Source organism: Eschrichtius robustus, chromosome 5 (genome assembly GCF_028021215.1).
Source record: "Eschrichtius robustus isolate mEscRob2 chromosome 5, mEscRob2.pri, whole genome shotgun sequence".
NCBI lineage: Eukaryota > Metazoa > Chordata > Mammalia > Artiodactyla > Eschrichtiidae > Eschrichtius > Eschrichtius robustus.
In genome coordinates, this window is record NC_090828.1 from 59046859 (window position 1) to 59074279 (window position 27421).

General features: G+C 36.0%; 1 protein-coding gene across 1 annotated transcript in view; it reads left to right on the forward strand.

Moving 5' to 3' along the window:
- Positions 1-26630, forward strand: part of GPR155 (G protein-coupled receptor 155) — a 43668-nt gene extending 17038 nt beyond the window's left edge. The window contains exons 6-16 of the mRNA XM_068544891.1: positions 1229-1312; positions 2246-2363; positions 5645-5729; positions 5828-5918; positions 7594-7804; positions 11796-11900; positions 14822-14958; positions 16773-16868; positions 19424-19488; positions 20691-20828; positions 24694-26630. Of these exons, the coding sequence (XP_068400992.1) occupies positions 1229-1312; positions 2246-2363; positions 5645-5729; positions 5828-5918; positions 7594-7804; positions 11796-11900; positions 14822-14958; positions 16773-16868; positions 19424-19488; positions 20691-20828; positions 24694-24985 (1422 nt within the window). The 3' untranslated portion in view covers positions 24986-26630. The remainder of the gene's footprint in view (positions 1-1228; positions 1313-2245; positions 2364-5644; positions 5730-5827; positions 5919-7593; positions 7805-11795; positions 11901-14821; positions 14959-16772; positions 16869-19423; positions 19489-20690; positions 20829-24693) is intronic.
- The last annotated feature ends 791 nt before the right edge of the window (positions 26631-27421 follow it).

Genomic DNA, 27421 nt, shown 5'->3' on the forward strand with positions numbered 1-27421 from the left:
TGCCCATAAAATATAGTATCAGCCTTCTGAGTTTTGTCTTTCCAGTTGGGAGTTAGAGTTGTATAACAGACAAGGCATGAGATTTAGTCAGACCTGGATTTGACTCCTGGCCCTATGACAAACTAGCTGTTATTTCTCTGTGGAGTTACCTAAGCCTCTCTAAGCTTCAATTTTCTCAACTATAAAATACAGATAATAATTTTACCTATTTCCATGGTTTAAGGATTACATGAGACAATATATGTAAAAGGCATTCTGAAAATGGTGAATTGCTATATAAATACTAGCTATTGTAGAATCATGTTGTTGGAAGGGATCTTTGGGATTAAGACTAAATACCCATTTAATGCTAATGAAACTTTTGGATATATCTAGCTCAAATTAAATACTTACACACTTGGCAACTAGAGTATCTTGTAGATTGAGTTGCCTGTTGAATTCAAACAGTATTCTGGCTGAAAATAAAAAGACAACTTTTGCTGTTAAAGGAAAGGAGATAAGGATGAATATGTATACTGGCAACAAATAAATGTGTGATTAATGTAATTTTTAAGAAATTTTGCTTCTGTTACATTTTCTTAAAAATGATGCCCATTGATAAGAGGGCAGTTTCGTAGGGGGAGAGACAGTATAAATTTTGATTGACAGTGAGGTGAGAAGAAAGAAGGAAATCAAACCAGCATACGTAGCTGACTACTGTGTATCCTTTTAAATATAAAGAATGCAGGAAAATTAATCTTAAGGTGGATGACATGTGTTGTTTGAAGTAAGACAGCCTGGAATTTAGATACCTCACGAGCCAATGTGGTGGAATCAAAAGGGGAAAATTCAAGATAGGGCAGTATAACTGCGTCTCCAACTAAAGCTCCTTTTCTGAAGAGTTGGCTGTGAGCCTGTGTCCCACCCCAGCCACCAAAGGTAGGGATAGTTGGAAAGTGGCCCTCCCTGTTCAAGGAATAGTTCTTAAAGACTGTCATTTTGGGAGTTAATTTACCATAGGATCTCTCCATGCTTTCTATTTTACTTTGGATATTAGTTTACCTTAATGCCCTTTTGGGAGCTACACAAGTTAAAGTAAATAAAATATTGCTTTTTGAACCAGGATAAGAGAATTCTTTAAAGAGGCTAATAAGTAATTAGTAAAGTAATTATAAAATAAAAGTTAGTAATTAATAAGTGATTATAAAGATTAAGAAACCTGAGTAACCTTTGAACCTCTGTGTTTAAGATCTGGTCTTTGGCTATTCTTCTTTTGAGCAAGAAGTATAAACAGCTTCCTCATATGCTTACAACGAATTTACTCATCGCTCAGGTTAGTAAACCTACAGATAATTAAAGCTGTGTTTTTCTCATTGATTATATTACTATAGAGGAAAAAATCGCTTTGTTGGGTTTTTCCAGGTATAAAGTCAAAAGTATTTTTTTACCAAATACAATCAATTACAATTTGATTACAACTAATTTATGCCTAATTTATTAAATACTGCAGTGTGTCTTGAACTATACAAAGTTGAGGCTAATACAGCTGGCCCTCCAGATCCATGGGTTCCATATCCTCAGATTCAACCAAACATGGATTGAAAATATTCAGAAAAAAAATTCCAGAAAGTTCCAAAAAGCAAAACTTGAATTTGCCATATGCCGACAACTATTTACATAGCATTAACAGTGTATTTGGTATTATAAGTAATCTGGAGATGATTTACAGTATACAGGAATATATGCATAGGTTGTAAGCAAATACTACAGAATTTTATATAAGGAACTCGAGCATCCTTGGATTTTGGTATCTGTTGGGGGGGCGAGGAGGCGTCCTAGAACCAATCCTCCATGGATACAGAAAGACAAGTGTAATGACATTTAGTGATAATTTTGCATTTTTTAATAGAAATAATTGAATCATTACAAATTAAACTCTCATAATCTTACTTTTCTAGTTAAACCTTTGCATGTCTCAAATCGTAAAGGAAAGAAGTTTACATTTTCTATGTAAACCTTTTCTAAATATATGGTTAGTATTTAGAATGTTGTCATTATCTATTCCAATTAAATAGAAAGGCTTGTTAAAGGCTCTGTATAAAAAGTTTTTTAATCATAAAACTTGAAGTTTTAGTATAACTAGAATGCAATAGTTAATTACTCAGCAATAATTTTAAATGAATAATTATAGTTGCTGTGAATAAAACACATGAGTATGAGTCATATGAGTATGACTGACTTTGTTTTTTTATAATTTTTTCTTCAGTCTATTGTCTGTGCTGGAATGATGATATGGAATTTTGTTAAAGAAAAAAATTTTGTTGGACAAATTCTGGTGTTTGTTTTATTGTACAGCTCCCTCTACAGCACCTACCTGTGGACAGGTAAGTTGGATCATGAAGAGAAATTTAGGTCCCCCTCTCCTCCATCACTTGAGGCCCCAGTTTCTAGTGATCTAGTTGAAGTCTAGTAGTACAGGATTAGGGCATTCACTTGGGCAGTTACACCCACTAACATAGGCAGTCTGCAAAGCTGACTTCTCTTCCCTAATCACTGTTTCTGCCTGGGCTCAGGTGGCTTCCAGTCACATGTCCTTTTTCTTCAGGGTCTTGGGTTCTAGGCCACAGTCAGCACAGCTCCCCTTTGGCGCCATCAAGGGGGAAAGGCACTAGAAGCAGGTTGGGAAAGGAAAGAATGGGCGGAGAGGGATGAGGCATGTGAGGTGTGTCGCAGAGCTCACTATTAGAATCCAACTGAACTGAATGAAAAATTCTGGCTCTGCCTTAAGCAAATGACTTGACTTTTGCGGTCTCAGTTTCCTTATCTGTAAGACTGGATTATCACACCTTAAAGAGTTATTTTGAGAATTAAATGAAATATGGATGTTTATGCCTGGCACCTGGTAGGCACTCAACAAATGTAACTATATTATTAAATAGAGGGAAGAGCAGTAATATGAGAACAAGAAAAACAAGTGAACAAAAGGGAATGGAAAGAGAAGAATACCCAGTAAGAAAAACTATTTTTCATTTCAACTGGCCCCATAAAGGATATTCAAAATGTTTTAGCACATTGCTCTTTTGAAGTATAACATTTATTTGGGTGTGTACATTCTGGGATGTTTGTGAAACATTCAGTCTGGCTGATTTGTATTCATACCACAAATGCAAACCTATAAAATGGCGCATAAAAGGAAACTGTAGAATTGTAGCACTAGTTATAGCCCCTGTTAGGAGGCAGGTGTCGGGAAGTGGCTGGGGGCGGGGCGGGGGGGACAGGCTTTGATTTCATGCCTTCAGGATCAAAGCAGGACCCATCTCAGTCAACAGCCTTTTGAAGTGAAGCAACAATGTGGTGAGGAATTACAAAATGAATTCAGTGCAAACAGGAGAAGGTTTGTGCTTTTTAAAGGCAAATACACCTTCCATGGCATAAGAGTTTTCACGAGCTGTCAAGTTAAAAGAGCCTGAATACTTCATTTCCAAATACAGATGAACCAACTTGATCTCTAATACTTAGGTTTATTAAGGTTAAATTTATAATGAGAATAAGAGAGCAGTATATAGATCAATCTGTCAAAAAGCCCCAAGTTTCTCTGATATCCTCTTCAAGCATGCATACCAAAATCTCTCCAAAGAAGCTGTTCTGAATTCCCTGACGTCGATGAAGAATAACCTTGAGATTATTATGATATAACAGAATTTTAGACCTAAAAGGTCATTTTAAGTCATCCTGTTCAGCCATTTTCAATTTTACTCATTTGCAAACCATCCTCATGAATTTTGCCATATCTGCCTACCACTTGTCCTTTCTTTCCACCTTAAAATTAACTCACTTTTTTTACTTTAATAAATTTAGCCTTATCTCAGTAAAATCCCAGGTTTCATGTGTTAGTTAAAAATTTTTCAAGCACATGTTAAAATAAACACATAATTAGTCAAAAAATGTTCCCCCCGTGCCACCTACAGTCACCGCACTTTTGGAAACACTGGTCTAGTTTAAATCTTTCATTTTGCAAATGGAGGAAGATAAGGCCCAAAGAGTTTAACTGATTCAGGCAAGAACTCTCACAGCTTCATCAGTGAGACATCCAGGCCTAGACTAAGCCTGTTCTTCATATGTCAATATTTTCACAAGGCAGGAATGAAATGATAAACATTGGAATTTTAAAGAGTGCCCTCACTACTATAACACAGTTGGCACTCTTTTGTGACTGGTTACTTGCTTCCCTGGCACTTTAAAAACCTCAAACAATAGAGTGTGCAAATGCATTGGGAAGAGCATTGGTATTACAGTATCTCTTGAACTTGAGTACTGTGTGGGTCCTCTATAAAGAAGAACAATTCTCAAGGATCTCAATGTTGACTTGTACTATTTCTAGCACAGTGTTACTTAATCTGTATAATCTTAAATCTAGGTATGAAATCCTTATATACAGCTAATATACAATTTTAAAACCAAAGCAAATTCACAGATTAGATTTAAACAAAACTACAAACTCAGTTACTCTAATTAGCAACATTAATTGACATGACAAAGGATCTTATTTTGCTAATCTGAATCACAGCTTGAAATGTAAAATGGAACTCACTTCTCTGGGTAGGGTTGTTTTGGTTTGGCCTGGCTTTACTTTGATGTGTGGGTTTATGACCTGGTTATCTCACTGCTTTTCTCTCTTCAAACTACCACAGAATGTTCATTTGGACTATGTGTTGTGATACTATTTGACCTTCACTTGGCTCAAACTTCAGATAAAACCAGATGTAAGCCCTGAAATAACGAGACTGTACTTTGGTTGTAAGATGGTCATCCAGATGATTATCATTGCAAATAAACCAAAAAGACTTAACATTTCTCACAAATTTCCAGATCCCTATGGGTCCACAGATCTGAGTTTTAGAAACATTGACAGAGTTGAAGGACTTAACCTTCTGGCAGAAGGCTGGGTTTCTAGTCTTGCTCTGCCCTCTGCTGGCTGTGTGGCTTGGGCAAACCCTGTTTACATATCTATAAAATGAAGGCATTAATTTAAAACAGTGGTCCCTTCCAACCCTAAAGTTCTAAGCTTCTATAGCTATGTAGAATTTATTAAATAAGATGTTACTTCTATAAATAATTGTGTATAAGATATAAGGGAAGCTCTTGAAATATTTGTTTTAAAACATTTGTTTAAATGTTTAAAACATTTGTTTTTGTATTAACTTTATATTATATTCATATTAAGGTCCATCATTTAGACTTGGTGAATTTTCCCAAAACAAAACCTGTATAAGAATTGCCTGTACTTTCTTAGCACCAGCGAAGTGGGGGTGTTTTTATTTTTAGAATTGTTCTGTATCCAGTTAAAAAAATTTTTTTTCCAAATATAGTTCGATTCCAAACACATCAGTCAAAAGAACAAAATGATTTGGGCTTTTTGAAAAAAAATCCTCATGTATAAAACAAGAAGATTTCAGTAAAGAAACAATGTAGTAGGGAAAACATGAATGATTCTGAATTAAGAAAACTTGCTTCAAAATATTGGGAAAAGCATTTATTTAGAAGGAGTGAATTCTAGGGCAAGAACTACAGACTACTATTGAAATAAGCTTGGTTAAAGTTCCATGAAGTCTGATCAACATCAAGAGTAATCACCTATCTTTCAATCTCTATTTTTTATTCTTAGGCCTTCTAGCAATTTCTTTGCTTCTTTTGAAAAAGAGAGAAAGGGTACAAATTCCTGTTGGAATCATCATAATATCTGGCTGGGGGTAAGTTGGTAGTTTTCTGTTTGCTTACATGTTCCCACATACACAGTTACTATTCATCCTCTCTTTTTTTCTCTCCCTCTAAACTCTTGTTATTACAGGATTCCTGCTCTCCTTGTTGGTGTTCTTTTGATAACTGGAAAACATAATGGAGAAAGCATTGACTCAGCCTTCTTTTATGGAAAAGAGCAGGTGAGAAGAGTTTATTGACAGTTCTGTTCTTGAGAACGTCTCTTTTTAGCTTCTTAATGTGTTTTGCTATACTTAAATTAAAATTAATTTTGAAAGTCTATTCCAGTTTATTGCCTATCACACTGATGAGCCTATGTCACTTTGTTAACTCACACCTCAAAATGCAGTAAAGATTTTACATGTCTATAAAAAGAAAAATGAAATTGAAAAAAAAGATTTCACATGTTTAAGTCTGTTTGTCGCTGAGGATTTCCAAATATTTGAAACTTACTGGGTCTTCTTAAGCATACTTATGAATTATGTTTCCTTTATTGGAGGAAAGGGTGATTAATTTAAAGCCATTTAATAAGTTAGCAGTAATAATAAAAGCCAAGTTCTTGACTTTCAATTGTATCATACATATAAATTTCAGAACAAAAAGTATTTGGGGAAAAAGTGTGCTTGAAAAGCTATTGAGTAGGAGGCTTCTGGGACCTGCTGAATCAGAATTTCCCAAGGATTTGTGTGGTTTTTGTTTTTTTCTAATTGAAGTATAGTTTGATCTACAATATTACATTAGTTTCAAGTGTATAACATAGTGATTCAATATTTTTATAGATTATACTCCATTTAAAGTTATTACAAAATAATGGCTCTATTTCCCTGTGCTGTACAATATACCCTTGTTGCTTATCTATTTATACGCAGTAGTTTGTATCTCTTAATTCCATATCCCTTCCTTGCCCCTCCCAAAGATGTGGTTTTTTGTTTGTTTGTTTGTTTGTTTTTTAAATCTACATACCACTTAGGTCTGTGACTTTTTTTTTTAATTTTATTTATTTATTTATTTATTTATTTATTTATTTATTTATTTATTTATGGCTGTGTTGGGTCTTCGTTTCTGTGCGAGGGCTTTCTCTAGTTGCGGCAAGTGGAGGCCACTCTTCATCGCGGTGCGCGGGCCTCTCACTATCGCAGCCTCTCTTGTTGCAGAGCACAGGCTCCAGACGCACAGGGTCAGCAATTGTGGCTCACGGGCCTAGTCGCTCCGGGGCATGTGGGATCTTCCCAGACCAGGGCTCGAACCCGTGTCCCCTGCATTGGCAGGCAGATTCTCAACCACTGCACCACCAGGGAAGCCCAAAGATGTGTTTTTTAAGAACTTCCTAAAATGATTTTGATTTCTTACCCTTTTTTTCTGTTTTGTAATTTTGAATTTTATTGGATTGTTGTGAGAATAAATAAGATTATACATATAAATGACTTAGACTAGTGCTGGCATATAGTTAGTACTCAATAAGTATTAGCTATAATTACTTATTTTTAGTATTATCACCATAACAAAGTTTCTAGTTGAAATACACTTGAACTGTGTACTAAAGCAAGCAAAATCTCTGAAGTAAAGAAAAAGTCTATAAGTAATCATTTAGATTACTTGTAGAGGAAACCAAGGACATGATGCATAGTGAAAGAAGCATCTAGAAATCTCATTTGATTACAAGCAAACCCTAATTTCTCTTCAAGTAACTTACATTCCTTCCATACTCTTCCTCTTTTTTAAGAACCACTGTTGTAGAGCATTTATAGCTATGGAGATAACGCATTTTCAACCAAAAAAGCGCCCTTAACCTCGTCTACTAAGATTTCAAGCTGGGATTGTGAAAAGTGGCCTAACGTCTCTTTGCAATGTTGACAGATGATCATCACGGCAGTCACCCTGTTCTGCAGCATTGTGATAGCCAGCGTATCACTCATGTGTATGTACCGCACCTCCCAAGCAGGACGCTATGAAGGTTTCGACCAGTCTCAAGACCACAAAGCAGCAGAGCCTGGAAGCACTGCTTTTGAGGACAGTCCAGTGCCGATAAATGAACCTGAACCTTTTACAAGTTCTATCCCAGAAACAAGTATGATCCTTAATTATAAAGAAACTCTTACATGCCTGTATAGCCTGTATCCTAAATGTTTTGTTTAAGGAAACTTCCTTGAACTATCTTGAATATCACAGGTATTTATGAAATGAGGAATTTGAAGCATAGTCAATAATAGAAAGAGCTTGCAAGTTCATTTATTAGATTCTTGTTTATAAATCTTTTGTGAGGATAATCTTTTGTTAAATCCTAAGACTTCCTTGGTCCTGAGAGTTTAGAGAAGAGTAACAACTGAAGGAGGGCTCTTTCTAGGAAACTAAGCACCTATGTTTGTTAATTTAACAACATTGTATCAGGTAAGCACCATCAATAAAATGAACTAAAGAGGCTTGATTGAAGCAGGGTTAATGGTGAAAGTTGGGAGTTGGCAAACTGCAGTGGGCCATCTGTTTTTGTATGTTTCAAGAGCTAAGAATAGCTTGTACATTTTTAAAGAGTTGAAGAAAAAATTTTAAAAGACAAATATTTTATGACACTTGAAAGTTATGTGAAATTTAAATTTCAGTGTCCATCACATGTTATTGGAACATAGCCATGCTCATTTATTTATATATTGCCTATGGATGCTTTCATGCTATGTTGGTAGAGTTGAGTCATTCAACAGAGATTCAATGGACTGCAAAGCCTAAAATATTTATTATCTGGCCCTTTATAGAAAATGTTCGGCAATCCTTGGTATAAGTGAAAATATGACCCTAACCAGTGACTTTGTTAATGTGTTAACAGTTATCGAGATTGCTTCAAATCGTGAAGGGAACTCAGCAATAGAGTATGCATTTTGGATTCATTGGTGCGTGTGGAGATTTCATAGACATAGACCACTGTGCTAGGAAGTGTAAATGATGGTACCTATTTTGTTTAGAGAGTGTGTGGAGTAGAGAGATGACTAATCTTAAAACTATTAGTTGTAAATAGCAATAAGTAAAGAAAGAGCAAAAAGAAATCTCTTTTTAAAAAGAGATTTTAAAAAGCATTTTAACTAACTTAAAAGGAAGAAGATCCCACAAATCCTACTGTCTTACATTGCCTTCCTTCCTCTCTCCTGTCCTTCATCCCAAACTGGAAGTAGATAGCACGGGGGTTAGAAACACGGATCTGGAGCCAGTCTGCCTGGGTTCAAATCTGACTCTACAATTTACTATTATTTGGTCTTAGGCAAGTTCTCTGTGCCTTGGTTTCCATATTTAATGCTGCTAATACCTACTACATAGGACTGCGGGGTCCCACTACATAGGACTGTAGTTTGCCAACTAGTGATTTACATTAACCCTGCTTCAATCAGGCCTCCTTTAGTTCATTTTATTGGTGGTGCTCATTAATTTCTTTGTCAGATCCTTTGTGATTATATCATCAGAATTTCATTCTTTTGAGTCCTCTTGACTATTTTCCCTTCTAAAACAGAAGTTCAAGGATTATGTGTATGCTTTCACTAAGATTTTAAAAGCCACTTTTCTGAAGTCTCGAGTACTTTTCTGATCATGCCCAGCATCCTTTCCTTCCTCGCTTTCTTTGTGTACTCTCACATTTATCCTATAAATCCATCTACTTTATGTTTTCAGACAGGGCGTAAAGACCACCACTCTCTACATCTTCTTCTCCTGCGAGTGTTTTAGAACTGGCCACCAAAGGCTTGTGAACATGTGTGGGGAGTCCTAAACTAAGTGTCTTAAGCCCGGAGACTTCTGCTGCTATGTCTCTACTGTCCTTTAAAAATGAAAAATAAACAGTACCATAGATGTTCTTTAAATCCTGTCATTGTCATCTCTAGCAGGAAAACTAGCTTGCACCTTTTATATAAATAAATGGAGAGCCAGAAGACAGCTATGGCTTATCTCAATAGAAAACCTTCTGCAGTGTTTATACTTCCCTCTCCTCTTATCTCACTGCTTTATAATTGCTTTTTAAATTTTCAGTATAACCCACTAGAGTGTAAGTGCTGTGACTGACTTGCCCATCATTATAGCCTCAGCACCTAGCATGGTATCAGGCTTCCTATACATGTTTAGTAATATTTGTTAAATGAATGGATAGATGCATGGGTCAATAAGATGTGCCATGATTTTCTGAAGCTACCCTGAAAACTCCTGTGGCAAAGCACTTGTTTATTTGCCTATTCACCCATGTTCCTAGGAAAAAGGTTTTTAAACCTGTCTGGTTATTTTTCTTCCCTAAAGCCTGCTCTCTTCTGCTTTGCTAGTAGTATTAACACATAACACATTAGATGTCCAGCCTGGCCTCCCCAAATCTCAGTAATCCAAAATAGTTCACTCCCTTCTGCCCCTCGCTACACATTTGTCAGAGACACATGATTTGCTTATGCTCTAAGTGTGGAATTATAATTGAAAGGAAAATTAACCTATTTTAATATGAGAGCAAAGGTTCAGTTAATAAAAAGAGAAGGCCATATCATCTCTCTATATATGGAATCTTAAAAAAAAAAAAACAAGCTCATAGATTCTGAAAACAAGATTCGTGGTTGCCAGAGGCAGGGAGTAGAGGGTAGGAGAAATGGGCGAAGGGGGTCAAAGGGTAAAATAAAAAAGTAATAAGTATGGTGTATTACTGAGCAACGTACAAACATACATACATAAATGAGAAGGCTAATGGGGCGCTTACATGTCCTTCTTACATTTGAAGGGAAAAACTGCCATATGTGTGTGTTCCCTATACATATGTCATTGGAATGGCCTGGCTTTATATCTGTTTTCTTAACAATTTTATCTTAGTGAATTTAAGCCTTCAAATTTCTGAAGGTAATAGGGCAGGGCCAGATGATTTCTGTATTTTCTTTTCGATTATTCTGTGGCATCGTTATCTTAAATTTAGAAAGACATTTGTAATAGCTTATTATAGATTGTAGTTTTTATACTTTGAAATCTTTTTTTGTTTTGTTTTTAAGAACACTACTGAAAAATTAAAGCACATTATCAATGAAAGGTTCAGCCTATGAATTATTCCTTTTTAGTACATTAAGTTTTAATACAGTTTATCACTGAAGTTATTCTATTATAATCCATGTCAAGGAGCACCGTGTCCATATATGTGAGAAATGTTTTAAAGGACACTGCATGCAGTTCTCTGACTATATAGAGGTAAAATTACAGCTCTATAGCAGATGTCTCAGTACGACTTCTGTAAACCAGTTTACCTATAAACCAGCAAGAGACTTTCAGCAGTATATATCTAAAAATAAAAAAAGAATACAACTGCTTTTACTGCATCTTCTAAACTAGTAGGAAACATGTTCTTGAAAGAAGTGAGTTTTGAGCTAAACTTAGAGGAGGAGAGGGTTTGGATGAAATCTGTGTCAAACTAGGCCGGGAGACTCAAATAAACATGAAGTTTGTGGAGGACAACTAGAGAATTGTCCTGAAAGAAGGGAAGGGCCTTTGTTGAATAGTGGGAGTGGTTGGATGGGGGAGAGGGGCCGAGTCCTAGAGAGCTTTCAAATTCAGGCTAAGGAGTTTGAATTAGCTGCAGTTAGCAATAGAGCATTAGTGCATGTTTTCAAGGAGAGGTGAAATCCAAGCTGTATTTTAGGAAAGTGGTCAAATTCTTATTTCCCAAAGCACAGTGGAAACTAATAAAACAGCATGGATAAAAACATTTTCCTTAAAAAAAAATTAATTAATTATGGGAATTCCCTGATGGTCCAAAAAAGATATCAGCCGGAGAAGAAACAAACAAAAACATTTTCCTTGTCTCATACAAAGAAGAGATAATATGTAAAGGAGCTGATCCTTTGTCTGCCACTCTTTAAATGTTAGCTTCTGTATAAGCACATTTGAATACTTTTTGATAGATACCCATACAATGTGGCTGTATGGAAAATTTGTGTGCGTGTGTGAATGAGTTTGGGGTTTTTTTTTGTTTTGGGGGGTTTGGTTTGTTTTACTTGGCATCTCTTCATGTTGTCCATTTCTGTTGTGGTTGGACTCTCCCCTCACATGTTATTTTGTCTATATAGGTTGCTGCTCCTGCTGCATGGGAAACGGTGAATTACGCTGCCCATCCACAGAACCAGTAGCAAACATAAGCACCAGTGGGTCTGTGACTCCCTCGTTTGAGGAAAGTAAGTGCCTCTGGCAGGGAGCTCAGCTCGGTGCTCTGTGACCACCTAGATGGGTGGGATGGGGTGGGTGGGAGGGAGGTCCAAGAGGGAGGGGATGTATATATACATATAGCTGATTCACTTCATTGTACAGCAGAGACTAACACATCATTTTAAAGCAATTATACTCCAATAAAAAAATAATAAAAATATATATTAAAAAAAAAAAAAGAAAGAAAAGTAAGTGCACCTGGGCTATGAGGATGGGCCTAAGGAACAAAAGATTCCTTATTCTTATGCCTTAAAAGAACTCTATATAGAATTTCTATAGAAGCTACTGTTTGAGAATATTCTCAAAGAAAGTACAAATAGTATAATAATTGTGCATAGATAGGGTACTGATTTTTAATTTGCATGGAAATTTTCCAATAAATTTAACCCAAGTGATAATTCCAAGAAGTTTGCCCTAAGGGCCATTATTTTTTTGGGGCTCTTGTTTTAGAAGCTGAGACTTTTCCCCCACTCCATTCCCCCAGGGCCAGGACTAATTAGTTAGTGCTTAATTACATTTTGAATCCATGTGCTTTAAAATATGCCCTTTCTTATAAAATAAGAAAAATCTTTACAAGTAATAACCTTTTGGCATATAGACTAAGAGACTAAATCACATTTATGGTCTGAATTTCAAATTATTTAAGACAACTGAATACATTTATGTGAAATTGCAATGTACCTTCAGTTGATCATGCTTATTTTTAATCAAAGTAGAAAGGGAAACCCTAAAAAGTCCTCTTTATGATGGAGCATACGTCAACTGTTTTGCTGTCAAGGGCATTATGTTTTTATATAAGAAATGTTGTGAGGATTATAAGAAATGATGTGTGCAAATCACTTAGCACAGTGAGTGGTATACAAACTAAATGCTTATTAAACATAGCAGCAGCAGCAGTAGTTGTTGTTATTATTCAGGCGGGATTTATACTTGACTGCTTTCTGCTGGCTAGGAATGAATCTTAAATAGTAGAATTCACATTTCCATAGAAAGAAGTAAAAATACATCAGATGTTGAGCCTTCACTGACTTTCAATAGGAAACCCCTCTTGGCATTCAGTTACATGTGTTTCAAGCTTTGTGTGCCCCTTTTCTAAAGCTGATATTTCTTTTTTTTTTTTTTTAAAGATTTATTTATTGATTGATTGATTGCTATGTTGGGTCTTCGTTTCTGTGCTTGGGCTTTCTCTAGTTGCGGCAAGCGGGGGCCGCTCTTCATCGCGGTGCGCGGGCCTCTCACTATCGTGGCCTCTCTTGTTGCGGAGCAGAGGCTCCAGACGCGCAGGCTCAGTAGTTGTGGCTCACGGGCCCAGTTGCTCTGCGGCATGTGGGATCTTCCCAGACCAGGGCTCGAACCCGTGTGCCCTGCATTAGCAGGCAGATTCTTAACCACTGCGCCACCGGGGAAGCCCTAAAGCTGATATTTCTTTACATCAGAATTCCCAAGTGTTTGCTCCTTGCTTTTTCTTCCTTATACAATATACCTAATAGTAAAGTCCATTAGCAAACTCAACATGTGATTTGATTCAACAACATTTTTGCCCCCCAAAATCCCCTTACAATTTGCTTATCTATCATTTCTCCATTAATAATGCTGATTCCTGAAAAATTTTTTTAATTATAGGGGCTTCTTAGATTTTCTGATCATATTTTACAAAAATTATATAGAATGAGAGCCATCATATAAGGACTTCATCTGCCTACATAATTTAGTACCATTCCTAAGCCTGAAATAAAGAAAGTCTAAAGGAAATCAAACCATGGACAAATGAGAATTTTTAGAGTTTAACAATGTGATTAATTCCTTGTCGCCAAAACACTGGCACACCACAAAGGCAAAATAAATATCGCAATGTGTAAAAAAGGCAAATAAAAGATAGTAAAATTTATTTTTATCCATTTTTATAATACTTCTACATAATGTTTTAAGACCAGGTTTATTATATATACTGCTAGAATTTTTCTATACCAAGATATACCCAAATAATTGTTATAAAATAGGATCATACTACAGAAACTGTTTGGCAGCCTACTTTCTTTTTACTTTTTACTTTTAACCTACTTTTATTGTGAACATTCACCTATGCCATTAGCTATCAGGCCAGACCATATTTAATGGTTGTATATGTTCTTTTCTAAGAGGCTTTAGGAAGTATAAATTTTTGTTCGCTTAAAGGTAAGAGCTGTAAAGTTGTTTTTTAATCTCTGACTTTCTGTAATAAGACTGTATGTTAGACTAGCATCTATTTTGTAAAAATGTTTTCCCCTGCATTTGATGCCTTAGATATAGTGGAGCTGAGGTGGGAGAATAAAGGTTTCTTGTGAAAGGCCCCTCACTTCTCTTTTAGGCCAGAGAAGAGACATGTGATTTGGACTTGGTTCCATATGCAAACAGAACAAAGTGTATAATATTTTTTATTTGGTTCCTTAAAGGTCTTTTCTAAGGCAAATTTTAAACTCTTTAATGAAAGGCAAGTGGTAGTAGTAAATTTGTTTTGCTCTTAGCCAAAATAGGGTATTCGTGACCTATTTACACCAAGGTGTAGATTTTTACATTTTTACAAAATTACACCAAGGTGTAGATTTATCACAGGTGAAACTTGAGTTATTAATTTAGCCTTAAAAAAGTGTGTGTGTGTGTGTTACATTGTTAAATAATGTAGAAGGGAACTATTGCGTACTACTTGTATTTTTTTTGGATAAAAACATTCTACAAGTAGAACTCTCCTGAAACAACATGCAGGAGACTTCCTTGGATTTCAACTAAAATAAAATACTGATTCTGAGCTGAATGTGCATATGTGGTGGTTTGTTTAGGAAGTCATTATGAATTTAAAATGCATTCAGATAAAAAGCTCTGATTACAAATTGTTGTACTTACTGTTTTATAGATGAACATTGTGTGAGTCGCTGTAACTCCCAGAGCTGCATATTAGCCCAGGAAGAAGAGCAGTATCTACAGAGTGGAGACCAGCAACTGACTCGACATGTGTTTTTGTGTTTACTTCTCATTATTGGCCTGTTTGCTGTAAATGTTTCTTCTGATTTTGTTTTGGGGCCATTTCTTTAAATGTTTGGCAAAGGTTTTTTTTCAGGCATCTGGAGAAACTTAGTTGCTTCTTCACAGGGGGGTGGCAGTTTGACCATCTGAATCCTAATCTTGAGCTAAATGTTTTGGGGGGGAAAAAAGAATGAATAATTCACAATACTCTGTTGCCTAAGTGCTTCGGTAGCTTATTTTGCTTAGAATACTTACTCATCCTATGCCTAGAACCTAGAATTTGGGGTAAAACCGGGCATCTCCATGATGCGTACAGGACCACTTACTCCTAACATATTCCTTGACTGACTTCTGTGGATAAATGACTACATGGTCTCTCAGAAGATAGTCCTCAGATAAATAAACTTTTAAAAATAATTTTACATTATGAAAATAACATAACCACTTCATTCAATGGATACTTACAAAATAGAGAAAAGAGGAAAAATATCCATCATACTACTGCCTTCTCTTTTTTAATATATTTTTCATGGTTCTAATAATACATTCAGATTTATGTCCTGCTTTGTGACTTATGTCAAGCATTTTCATGTTGCTGCAAAGTGTTCATAACCGTTCCTTTAAATGGCTCCTCAATAAACCATAGAGGAGATGCATTAGCATTCACTCAACCACTTCCTTATGGAACTATGGATCGTTCCTAGTTTTTCAGAATGCTCTAATAAACATCTCCATGAAATATATTTCCTTATGATAGATTCTCAAAGTTGGGAAACCTGGACCAAAGAGTATAAATATTTTTGTGCCTTTGGATGCATTCTACTAAGTTGTTTTCCAGAGGAGTAGTATAGGTTTGTAAAGTACTCTCACCAACATTGAATATTATAAATTTTTTATTTGATAATTTTTTTTTTTTTTTTTTAATTTATGGCTGTGTTGGGTCTTCGTTTCTGTGTGAGGGCTTTCTCTAGTTGCGGCAAGCGGAGGCCACTCTTCATCGCGGTGCGCGGGCCTCTCACTATCGCGGCCTCTCTTGCTGCGGAGCACAGGCTCCAGACGCGCAGGCTCAGTAATTGTGGCTCACGGGCCCAGTTGCTCCGTGGCATGTGGGATCTTCCCAGACCAGAGCTCGAACCCGTGTCCCCTGCATTGGCAGGCAGATTCTCAACCACTGCGCCACCAGGGAAGCCCTATTTGATAATTTTATAAGTGAAATATAGCACTTCATTTTTTAAATGCATTTCTTTGATTACTGAAGGTTTTTTTTTTAAATTAGTTCTATGTCCTCTTTAGTGAATTACCAGTTATTATATACTTCTTTGTGATAGTTCAAGTGTAACTTGCCTAGCGATGGGAGATGGACCATATAACCCATGAAGAAACCCCCTTACCCTTTCCAAACTGGGATGCTCACTACATAGAATCATTATCAGCCAGCACCATTTTAACTGCTGTTTAAGAACAAAAATCAAAAAGTAAGAAATGCAGCCAAGAATTGCTGCTCGGTGATGTGATTGTTTTCACTGTGTAAAACTAATTTTAAAATCAGACCTGTCTTCGGCTAGTCGAAGTCCTGATGTATTATGTAAGCTTCTGTATTATGGCTCATGTCTTCTTGCTTCAAATCTGATCAGAATAGATGCTGCTTGAATGACATCTGTCAAGAAGAGAGGTTGAAACCTCTTGTTTGAAAGACAAAGCCTCTATATTCTCTTGGTGTTTTTCCCTTTAGTCCTTTTCTTCCTAATTATTAAGTAGATAAGTTATTGTACTATGTTCTGGATAGAGAGAAATGATTAGCTTGCTTCATTTTAAAGTACTATTTTCTCCTTCCTTTACAGAATCTTTCCAGTTGTTTATGGTGGCTATTCAACCAAGAGCCTGGGAGACTATATGTTGAGTTACAGTTTTTCTGTGCTGTGTTTAACTTTGGCCAGGTATTTATTTACTGAGAACTTTGAGGGGTTTTTGTTTTTCTGGATGGTTTGATGGTGGGGGGGTGATGGTACGGATGTTGTTGTTTTCTTTTAAATCAAAAGGGTTTAGTTTGTTTGCCAGCTGCTGGTATGCGTGACAGCTGACAGCTGCTGCCTATCTCCTAGTAGAGATGAATTATTATATTGGTTAAAGTCATCAGAATGCACACTGAGTGTTTCAATCAGAAATACCAAATAGTTTTTTGCTTTGGTTTTGAGATAAAGAATGATAATTTAGCAGGGACAAGATGTTCCAAGTTCTTTATAAACTTTGTTGTGGCCTTAATAAGTTACTTTGGGAAAATGACTTAACATCTCTGAGCCTTTAGTTTAGCAACTTATTTTAATGCGCATCATTTCATTTACATTTTGATGTTTCTTGAACTACAGGTACTTAAATCCTTTAAAAAAAATCATGTGGTATATAAATAAAATTTGACCAGGGATAGTAGATACCATTCCTTGAGAGTCTACTATATGCCAAACATTTTTAAGCATTTTACATTAATTATTTTATTTAAACATCACAAGAATATCTGCAAAGTAGACTTATCACCCCCAGTTTAAAAATTAGACATTAAAATTCCATGAAGAACTAATATGATAGGTGCTGTTGTCTTTGTTTATATCACTATTAAAATGGATATTTAAGGGTAAATGATATTTTAGATATTGGGAATATATTTTGATGTGAAAATTTTAAATTTTTATTGTTTTCAATCCCTTACTTTTTTTTTTAAAGATTTTTTTTTTTTTTTGATGAGCACCATTTTTTTTAAAGTCTTTTATTGAATTTGTTACAATATTGCTTCTGTTCCATGTCTTGGTCCCTTGGCCACAAGGCATGTGGGATCCTAGCTCCCCGACCAGAGATCAGGCCTGCACTCCCTACATTGGAAGGTGAAGTCTTAACCACATCCCTTACTTTTTAATTAGAGAATATTAGTCCCAAGATTAAGTATCAGGTTGAAAAAAATACAGTACTTGAAATCATTGCACTTGCCTATTAAACCTGAAATAATTGGCCATATGAGTTAGTTAACATTTATCAGTAGACACTCTTGCAAGTTTTTCCCTAACGTTAATTTCTTGAAATATTTCCAGTTTTCTTTGCCTTTATTATGGGAGCAAAAATGGCTATATTTAGACAGACAAGTGACCTATCAGTTTATTATAGACAGACATGAGCATCCCATGGCTACTTGATGCCCACCTCACTCTGTGATACTGTTCAAGATTTGATTTTGTACCCAAGAACTATAAAATACTAGTTGAAAATCTTAGTCTTACTTAGCATTTTGCATTCAGAAAGCCCACCCCAAGCTGAGCCATCCCAGGACTGGGACTGACAAAGCTTCGCAAACAGAAGCTAATGCCAGGAATGTTGCATTTGAAATATTGTCCCCACAGCTTATGGCTGAAGTGCTTCAAAGGAGGGAGACAGATACAAAACCTGCTCCCATTCCATTTTTCTCTTGGGGAGTTGTGGTGGTAAGATCATTCCCTTTAGGTGGCTTATAATTTGAGGTGAAGACAGGTAGGTCCTTCATGTCATTGCATTTTCCATCCCACCCACACCAACCTGCTCTAAAATCCTTACCCCACTGTGCCTGACAGATGGCAGTTCCCAGCTTCCCATCTCCCCAAGGCAGTCCTGATTGTCCTGATACGTGGCTAATATCTGGTGCTAGTTTGCCTCATCACTCCCAAATTCGTCAAACCCTTTCCCTAAACACTAGCCAATTTCATCTCACATAAATTTTTTTCAGTTACTTCATTATAATCAGGACCTATAGCACTTGTTAATTCTACATTTTCTGAAGTTTTAACAGAAAAATAATAAAGAAGTACTTAAGCATAATGGGAGATATTTTATTTTCTTTTTAGAAAGGGGGAAAAAGTCATATAGCCCTTAAATGTTTTCATTTTTCTCCAGTAAGCTAGCTTGCCAATGTGGTTGTTCAGCACTCACTTATATCACCCATCATAATTAGTAGGAAAGATGATTGGGAAGAGGCAGCCAAGGGAGGCATACAATCATCCCTCAGTATCCGAGGGGGACTGGTTCCAGGACACCCCTCAGGTACTAAAATCCATGGATGCTCAAGTCCTTCATATAAAATGGCACAGTATTTGCATATGACCTATGCATGTCCTCCTGTATATTTTAAATCATCTATAGGTTAATTACATCACCTTAATTGCTATGTAAATAGTTGCCAGTATGCGGCAAATTCAAGTTTTGCTTTTTGGAAATTTCTGGAATTTTTTTCCCAAATATTTTCAATCCACGGTAGGTTAAATCCATGGATGTGGAATCTGTGGATACGGAGCATTGACTGTACCTGCCATCAGGCACTGAACTTTAGAGGTCCTGCCCGTGTGTTCTATTTAAAATGTTGCTCTAATCACTAGAGGTTTACTTCCCCAAGCACTAAATATTTTGGCTTCCATCATTTCTCTGTCTTAAAATTTATTGTAGAACTCATAAAATATAACTTTTTTTTCTTCCATAGGGATTTATTTCCTTTGGCATCTTTGGATTGGACAAACATTTAATCATCCTACCTTTCAAAAGAAGGTACTTTTAGTTTTGAAATAAAGCTATAACTGTAAAGGTGATGACAAAGTCATTCTATTAAGATACTTATATTTTTAAACCTTTAGAAACTACTAGGAAACCACAGAAAGGTTATCTGTTGATTCACACATTTGTTGTAAATAATTGCAGAGAAAATGACAGAAGAGCTGTCATTAATCCAACATTTTAATTTGTATTTTAACAAGAATTGATGGACACTGACTTCTATCTATGCCATTAACTACATAAAGTAAAATGAAACTTGAAAATGTATTTAGAAATGGAAATAGTAAGTGATGTGCCCCCAAAGGTCTATATTTGATTGTCTTTCTCGTTTGACAACAGGATTTCTCTTTCTGTCAAACTGACAATTTATAGAAAACTCAAGTTTTCTTCTTTCTAAATTTCAATTTTTTTAAATTAACTTGGTGAAGAGTTTCTTTGAATTCAGATCAGGGATTTCTTTATGAAAAATAATGAAATGAGAACACTTCACCTTGCGGGTGGGAGGAAGTGGTGGAGGTAGAGGGGTGAATCCGTACTTCCTCATTTGTTTTCAAAGTCAAAATTAGTAGAAACTAGAAGTGCTAGTGGAATTTATCCTATTGCCTATATAAAAAGTGCCCAGTAAATGGTCCCTGTTCCTTCTTCTCCTTCTCTTTTTTCCATCATCATTAAAATATAGCTGCTAGGGTCACAGTCCTTTCAGGAAAGAAGAAAAGAATAATAGGAAAGTCACTGCACTTAGTTATTAGCTTCATAATGTTGATCGGTTAAAAGAGTCAACAGATCTATTGTCTGGGCTGGCAAAACAGAATTGTTTTGTACTCCAGGTCCCACTATTTGTCTCTCTGGTACCGAAATTGGAAAATGATTAAATAATATACTTGATCTCTGTATGTTATTTTTGCGTTTTAAAACAGTAGAATGTAGAATAAGAAACTTCATTTTTTGGTAGTTACTGAAATGGCTCCAACATGTCTGGAGGGTTTATAAAATGTTCAAGTCCCCCACCCCAGCCACCAAATGCAGGTTAAATATGTTTCTGCTTCAGAGACTAAGGATGTCTAGGTGCTGTAGATGACAGCTGTGGTGAGTGACAGTTTGGGAACAGCCATGTTGACGGGGTGATAAGCAAGAAGGGGCTCTCTTTCAGGGCTTTTCGTTCCTTAAAAATTGCATCCTTAAATTTTGGTTTTTAGACTTGAATTCCTATGGAACAACAAAGAAACAGCAGAAAATAGGGATTCTTCTGTTCCTGAGGAAATAAAAATGACCTGTCAACAGTTTATCCATTATCACCGTGACCTCTGTATCCAAAACATTGTGAAGGAAAGAAGGTAAGTACAGGTTCTAGATAATTATATTTTAGATGCTTAATTTCGGTTTGTAATAAGCTAAGTAATGTGCTTGTGACTAACTTTATTATTGTTATTTTCAATAACACATATACACATAAAAGTTAAAATAGCTATGGGTCAGTTTATAGTTTAAGAAACAGTATATATAAGAGCCATAACACTTTGATCTTTACATTTTTAAATGCCATATAACTTCTGATTTCCATGTAAAACATGAAAACTTTAGAATGAACCAAAATGTAGCAGAATATGAACATTCACTTCATGTTGGCCATTTGTACCTCTCAAAAACGTTTGAGATACATTGTATTTAGAAGTGATTTTATATTCCCCATCCCCTAGGGGTATGCTAGTAATATGCTATTTCATATTACTAATGATATTGTTAAGAAAATGAAATGAAATTTCTATCTCTTAATTAATTCTGCTGCTTATTTTTCACCTCAAGTCCTAATCTTCAGTCTATGACAGCATATTTATTCTTCTAATCCTGTATGGAGTATACAGCAGGAAAAGAATAAACAAATGTTTTAGTGCCAATATTTTTGGTTGTCAAAAAAAAGAGAAAAAAACAAAACATGATATTAAGAATACTTTTATGTCTATAACTGAAAAATTGAAAATGTATGAAAATTACCATTCAGGATATTTACAAATATTATGCCACTATATTTCATTATAACTGGAGGTATCCTGGTATAGCTCGTGGAAAGGGGACTCACTGGGTGGGGACTAATACTAGAACTCAATTACTGGATCTGCCACTTATTAGCTCTGTGACATTGGGCAAGTTTAAGTCTCCAAACCTTAGTTTTCCTCTTCTTTAAAATACCTGGCTCTTGGGGTTGTTTGCATTAGATAACAAAATCTATATGATGCGCCTAGCCCAGTTTCTGGAAATGGTAAGCTATGAAAAAAAATTAGTTTCCCACCCTTAAAGGCCCAAACACAATGATTTCAAAGAACCATCTATGGATAGTTTCAGCAATTTAAAATTGCTTTTTAAAATTTAAAAAAAGGAACTCTGTGTTACCTCCACCAGGCCCACTGTGATTGCTGACTGGCATAGCTCTTTGCCATTTGCAGGGCTGTCAGGCTGCCTCCGTCCCAGATGGCAAATGGGCACAGGCTGGTGATGGTACTGCTCTGCATCCTGCATAGTGGCTAATCCTCTGCCACTCTGTACAACTCCGTGAGCTGTGGTTGTAGCTGCCTGATCAGTCATCAGGAAGCAAATATTAATCAGTTGGTGTCTGGATTAGAAGGTGTAGGGCTATAAATTTAAAATCAGCAAGGAGGAAAAAGGCTCAGACTCCGGGTGTAACATTCAGGCTTTTGTTTAAAGTGATGTTTGTAGTTGCAAAGCATAAATTAAGATATCTTATTACTAAGTAAAATATTGATGTTACAATATTGTGATTTTGTGTACTTGAGAAACTTTTTCATATATATTAACCTCTTTTCTAATTTTTATATGAAACGCTAATGTACATTCATTTGTGGTTAAATGCTTTAAAATTTTTATCACCTATTTCTCATTTCATCTTGATATTCATCCACTGTTTCCTACTGTCAAGCACTTTAGGTTTTGCAGCTTAACTAATGCTTGTGGACAGATTCATGTTGTCTATTGCATACTTGTATAAAAATGAAGAGAATCTACTTAATTTGTTTTTTTACATTTCTTTTTCCCTTGTTTTTTTGTTCATACCTGAGGCACCCTCACATTTGCATTAGGAAGACAAATTTTAAATAATTAAGAAGCAGATTTATTATCAAAAATTTTTTAAATCTGAGGAATCTGGGATTTCCCTGGCAGTCCAGTGATTAAGACTCTGCACTGGGGCTTCCCTGGTGGCGCAATGGTTAAGAATCCGCCTGCCAATGCAGGGGACACGGGTTTGAGCCCTGGTCCGGGAAGATCCCACATGCCACGGAGCAACTAAGCCCGTGCGCCACAACTACTGAGCCTGCGCTCTAGAGCCCGTGAGCCACAACTACTGAGCCCACGTGCCACAACTACTGAAGCCCACGTGCCTAGAGCCCGTGCTCCGCAACAAGAGAAGCCCCTGCAATGAGAGGCCCGCGCACCGCAATGAAGAGTAGCCCCCGCTCGCCGCAACTAGAGAAAGCCCGCCTGCAGCAACAAAGACCCAACACAGTCAAAAATAAATAAGTAAAATAAATAAATTTAGAAAAAAAAAAAAAAAGACTCCACACTTCCAGTGCAGGGGGTGTGGGTTTAATCCCTGGTCTGGGAACTAAGATCCCACAAGCCATGCAGCATGGCCAAAAAAAAAAAAAAAAAAATCTGAGGAATCTTATGGAAATTCCTCAAAAAATTAAAAATAGTACCATATGATCCAGCAATTCCACTCCTGAGTATTGACCCAAAGAAAATAAAAACACTAATTAGAAAACATATGTGCTCCCCTTTGTTCATTGCAGTATTATTTACAATAGGCAACATATAGAAGAAACCTAAGTGTCCCTCAGTAGATGGATGGATAAAGAAGATGGGGTATATATATACAATGGAATATCACCCAGCCACAAAAAAGAATGAAATCCTGCCATCTGCGACAAGATGGATGGACCTAGAGGGCAATATACTAAGTGAAATAAGTCAGACAGAGAAAGACAAACACTGTATGATTTCGCTTATATGTGGAATCTAAAAAAACAAAACAAATGAACAGGCATAACAAAACAGAAACAGAGTCATAGATACAGAGAACAGACAAGTGGTTGCCAGAGGGGAGGAGGTTGGGGGGAAGAAAGAAATAGGTGATGGAGATTAAGAGGTACAGACTTTCAGTTGTAAAATAGATGAATCACAGGGGTGAAATGTACAGTGTGAGGAATATAGTCAACAACTATGAAAAAAAAATCTTAGATTTATAGCAAGACAGATCTCACTTACCCTTTGCCTGCTTCTTTTTTTTTAATAGTCATTCTTTTTTTATTTTTTTTATTTTTGGCTGCGTTGGGTCTTCGTTGTTGAGCGTGGGTTTTCTCTAGTTGCGGCAAGCAGGGGCTACTCGTTGCAGTGTGCAGGCTTCTCACTGCGGTGGCTTCTCTTGTTGCAGAGCACGGGCTCTAGGCGCACGGGCTTCAGTAGCTGTGGCACGCAGCTTCAGTAGTTGTGGCTCGTGGGCTCTAGAGCACAGGCTCGGTAGTTGTGGCTCATGGGCTTAGTTGCTCCATGGCATGTGGGATCTTCCCGGACCAGGGATCGAACCCGTGTGCCCTGCATTGGCAGGCAGATTCTTAACCACTGCGCCACCAGGGAAGCCCTGCCTGCTTCTTAATGGAGCAAATTCCTAACATATCAGTAAGATTATCTTGCTCAGGGCATGAAGAAAGGTATTGTGATAAGCAGAAAATAAAAAGTTTGATTTCAGTAATTTAGTAAAAATTGTCACTTCTTAAGAGCTTGCAAAAATATTATTTAATGCTCCTGAGACAATTAAATTATTTATTTTAACTGAATATAACATAAAATATATAACTGCTATCTACAGAATGCATCTGATCATAAAAGACCATCTACTATAAAAAGAATATTTCTTTGTTGATGCACTTAAATTATCTAAGTCATTTTTTTTGTTTGTTTCTGTTTTCACAAGCATTATTGGCCTATTTTGTTTTTCTCTGGTGGGTCTTTCTAGGTTCAGGTAATTTAACAAACCCTTTATATTCAGAATAGTTTCATCCCTGCCACCTTTTAACTGTCATGCTGTCTTTCCCTGTCTCCTTCTATTTTTCCTTGCTTGTCCTCCATCATGCAGTGCTGATACCAGATTTACAGAACATATGGGTGAATCATTCCTTTGACATACAGGTGTGGTGCCAAGACTTCTGCCGGGACCTTCTGTGGCTGTGACCTGGTGAACTGGCTAATTGAAGTTGGCCTTGCCTCCGACCGTGGTGAAGCTGTGATATACGGAGATAAACTGGTGCAAGGGGGAGTCATCCAACACATCACCAACAATTATGAATTTCGGGATGAGTACTTGTTTTACAGATTTCTTCAAAAGAGTCCTGAACAGAGTCCTCCTGCTATTAATGCAAACATTCCCCAACAGGAACGATACAAAGAAATTGAGCATTCATCCCCATCCCTTAAGACCTAAGTTATAAAGGAGACAAGCCCACATGGAGTCATATTCTAGCCCCAGATCTGTTACTTATTAGTTAGGGGACCTTGGGCAAATCACAACCTCTCTGAGCCTCAGTTGCCTCTTCTGTAAAATTTGACAAGACATGTTCCCACCCCATGCTAATATTCTGTGATTTCATGTGTATGTAAAACACACAGGAAATTGACTTAGAAAAAAGAGAAACAAATCAAGATTTAAAGTTCTGATAATGAATATAATAATTACTATAGACTATGCCAACATTTTAAAACATTGCTTCCTGCAGTTGCGTGCTGTAATTTCAAAATCAATATCCAATTTACTATTCTTTCAAATTGCCGAATTTGGCAGGTGTGCTGTTGGGAGGATATGGACCTTAAATTATGACCAGTTTGCACTTATTGATAGCACTTCCTAAAAAAAATTTCATTGATTCTTATGAGAGGCCTTCTTATTCTATTTTTCCATTCCCTTGAAAAATAGTACTCATTAAAAACTAGAAGCACTTTTTTAAAAAACAAGTGCTTCATCTCCTCTTGCTTTTCTATCCAGTGTACTAATCTGTGCCATTAGGAGGGAAATAAGAACCTCCATAAATATTATTATCTCTAAAATTCATCAACAGAAGTATAGTCTAACCTTTAGCTTTTGTACTAAATGTAATAATTTGAGCAGATCCATTTAAATTTATCAGCAAAATTATTGCTGTGTGACATATCATTTCTGGTGTTTGCACAAAGCATCTCTGTGCAGAAGGACAGAGATTACCTTATTACCTATTACCTTATTCCCTGCAGTTAAAAAGAAGAAAAAACTATGTAATTCAAGCCAAGATTTTAAAATTCTATGCCTAACATCCTATTTTTACATTTACAATTTAGTTTTTTTAAGTGTCCATGTATAAAAATTTATAAATTTGAAAATTACTAAATGTTGCCCTCTACTTAATTATTAGCTGTTAGTACTGGTTTAACTTATTTAAAACTGTTTCAAATATTTATTTGTCTCATACTTTTAGTGTCTTATATGTAAAAGCCATTTAGAAAATAATTTATAGGGTTAAATCATTGCCCTTTTAATGTAACAAAAATGTAATTAAAAAAAAAAAACCTGCATGGAAGCCTAGTGTACTTAACAAGTAAATTACACATTAGTGTATAGTATTAACCTATACCAACTTTAAGTTATAACTAGGGAATGGGGTTTTTCAGCAGAACTGTCTGCTACATAACTTTTAAAAAAAAATATGACCACATTATTATAACTCTTAGAATCCTCAGGAGTAAGCATAAAGCCTCATTGCTGTACCAGGGGAATTTTATAGTTACAGCAATAAAGATATTAATTCATATGCATGCAAGAAACTCAAACTCAAGTGGGGAATTTGTTTTGCTTGTGAACAAGTCATACTACACATGTTCTGTTATTTGCATGACAGGAATTGGCAGCATCTTTTTCCATGGAAGACACTAAAAGAAAACCCTGACTCAGGATGATCTGCAGTTTCAGATAAGGAAAGCTTTTAAGAGATGTTTTTAGAATTAAGGATATGCTAATTTTATTAAATAAAAATATTTGTAACTTTTACTCACTCACTGACAAAGCAAGTTTCTCAATAAAATATCTATTTTAACTTGCATTGCCAACGTCTTTTCTTTGAGTAATCTGAATAATGCAGAAGCCATCAGAGACATCTTTTCTATAGGTTTTCAATGTTTCCTTAAATGGGTCTCCTGAGATTGCTCTATTCTTCATGACCCTATGGGATCTGTGCACAAGGCCTTGCCCAATTATGCACTCAGTAAACACATTTTATTCATGAGTCAATATGACATTAGAGTCCTCACATATTTCATAATTTTTAATGTGCAGGGTCACAGCTGAGAAAATTATCCAATACTGTTTTGATTAAAATATACCCCTTTTATACTAATCTTCAGCATGGTCAATTGTTCTTTTTCTTTGTTCTCAATGAGTAATTTCATGCCTAACTTGTATTTAAATTTCAGTACTTTTAGAATAAGGTAAACTGTGCTTGGCATTTTAGGAATAACGATTAATGATCAGTCAGCTTCTAAAAGCAAAAAATAATGTAAAACTATTATGTTACATTTGCTATGCAGTAGAATACAGCTCTTAGTTTTTGCCCCATCATACCTCATATCATGTAAAATATTAAATTACTTTAGATCACTAAACTAGGTAGTGAAGTGATGAGTTATGGTTGGAAACAGTTCAGATCAGAAATTTTACCACCATTTTTCAGGAAAAGATGGGACGATAAATTTCTACAGTTGTTATGATAAAAAACTAAAATCAATTAAAAAGAGAAAACACTCACCCTGTTGAACCTATTTTGGGGCAAATTTTACAAATAGGAACTAGATTTCCAAAATTCTAGGCTGCATAATTATTTCTAGGGCAAATTTT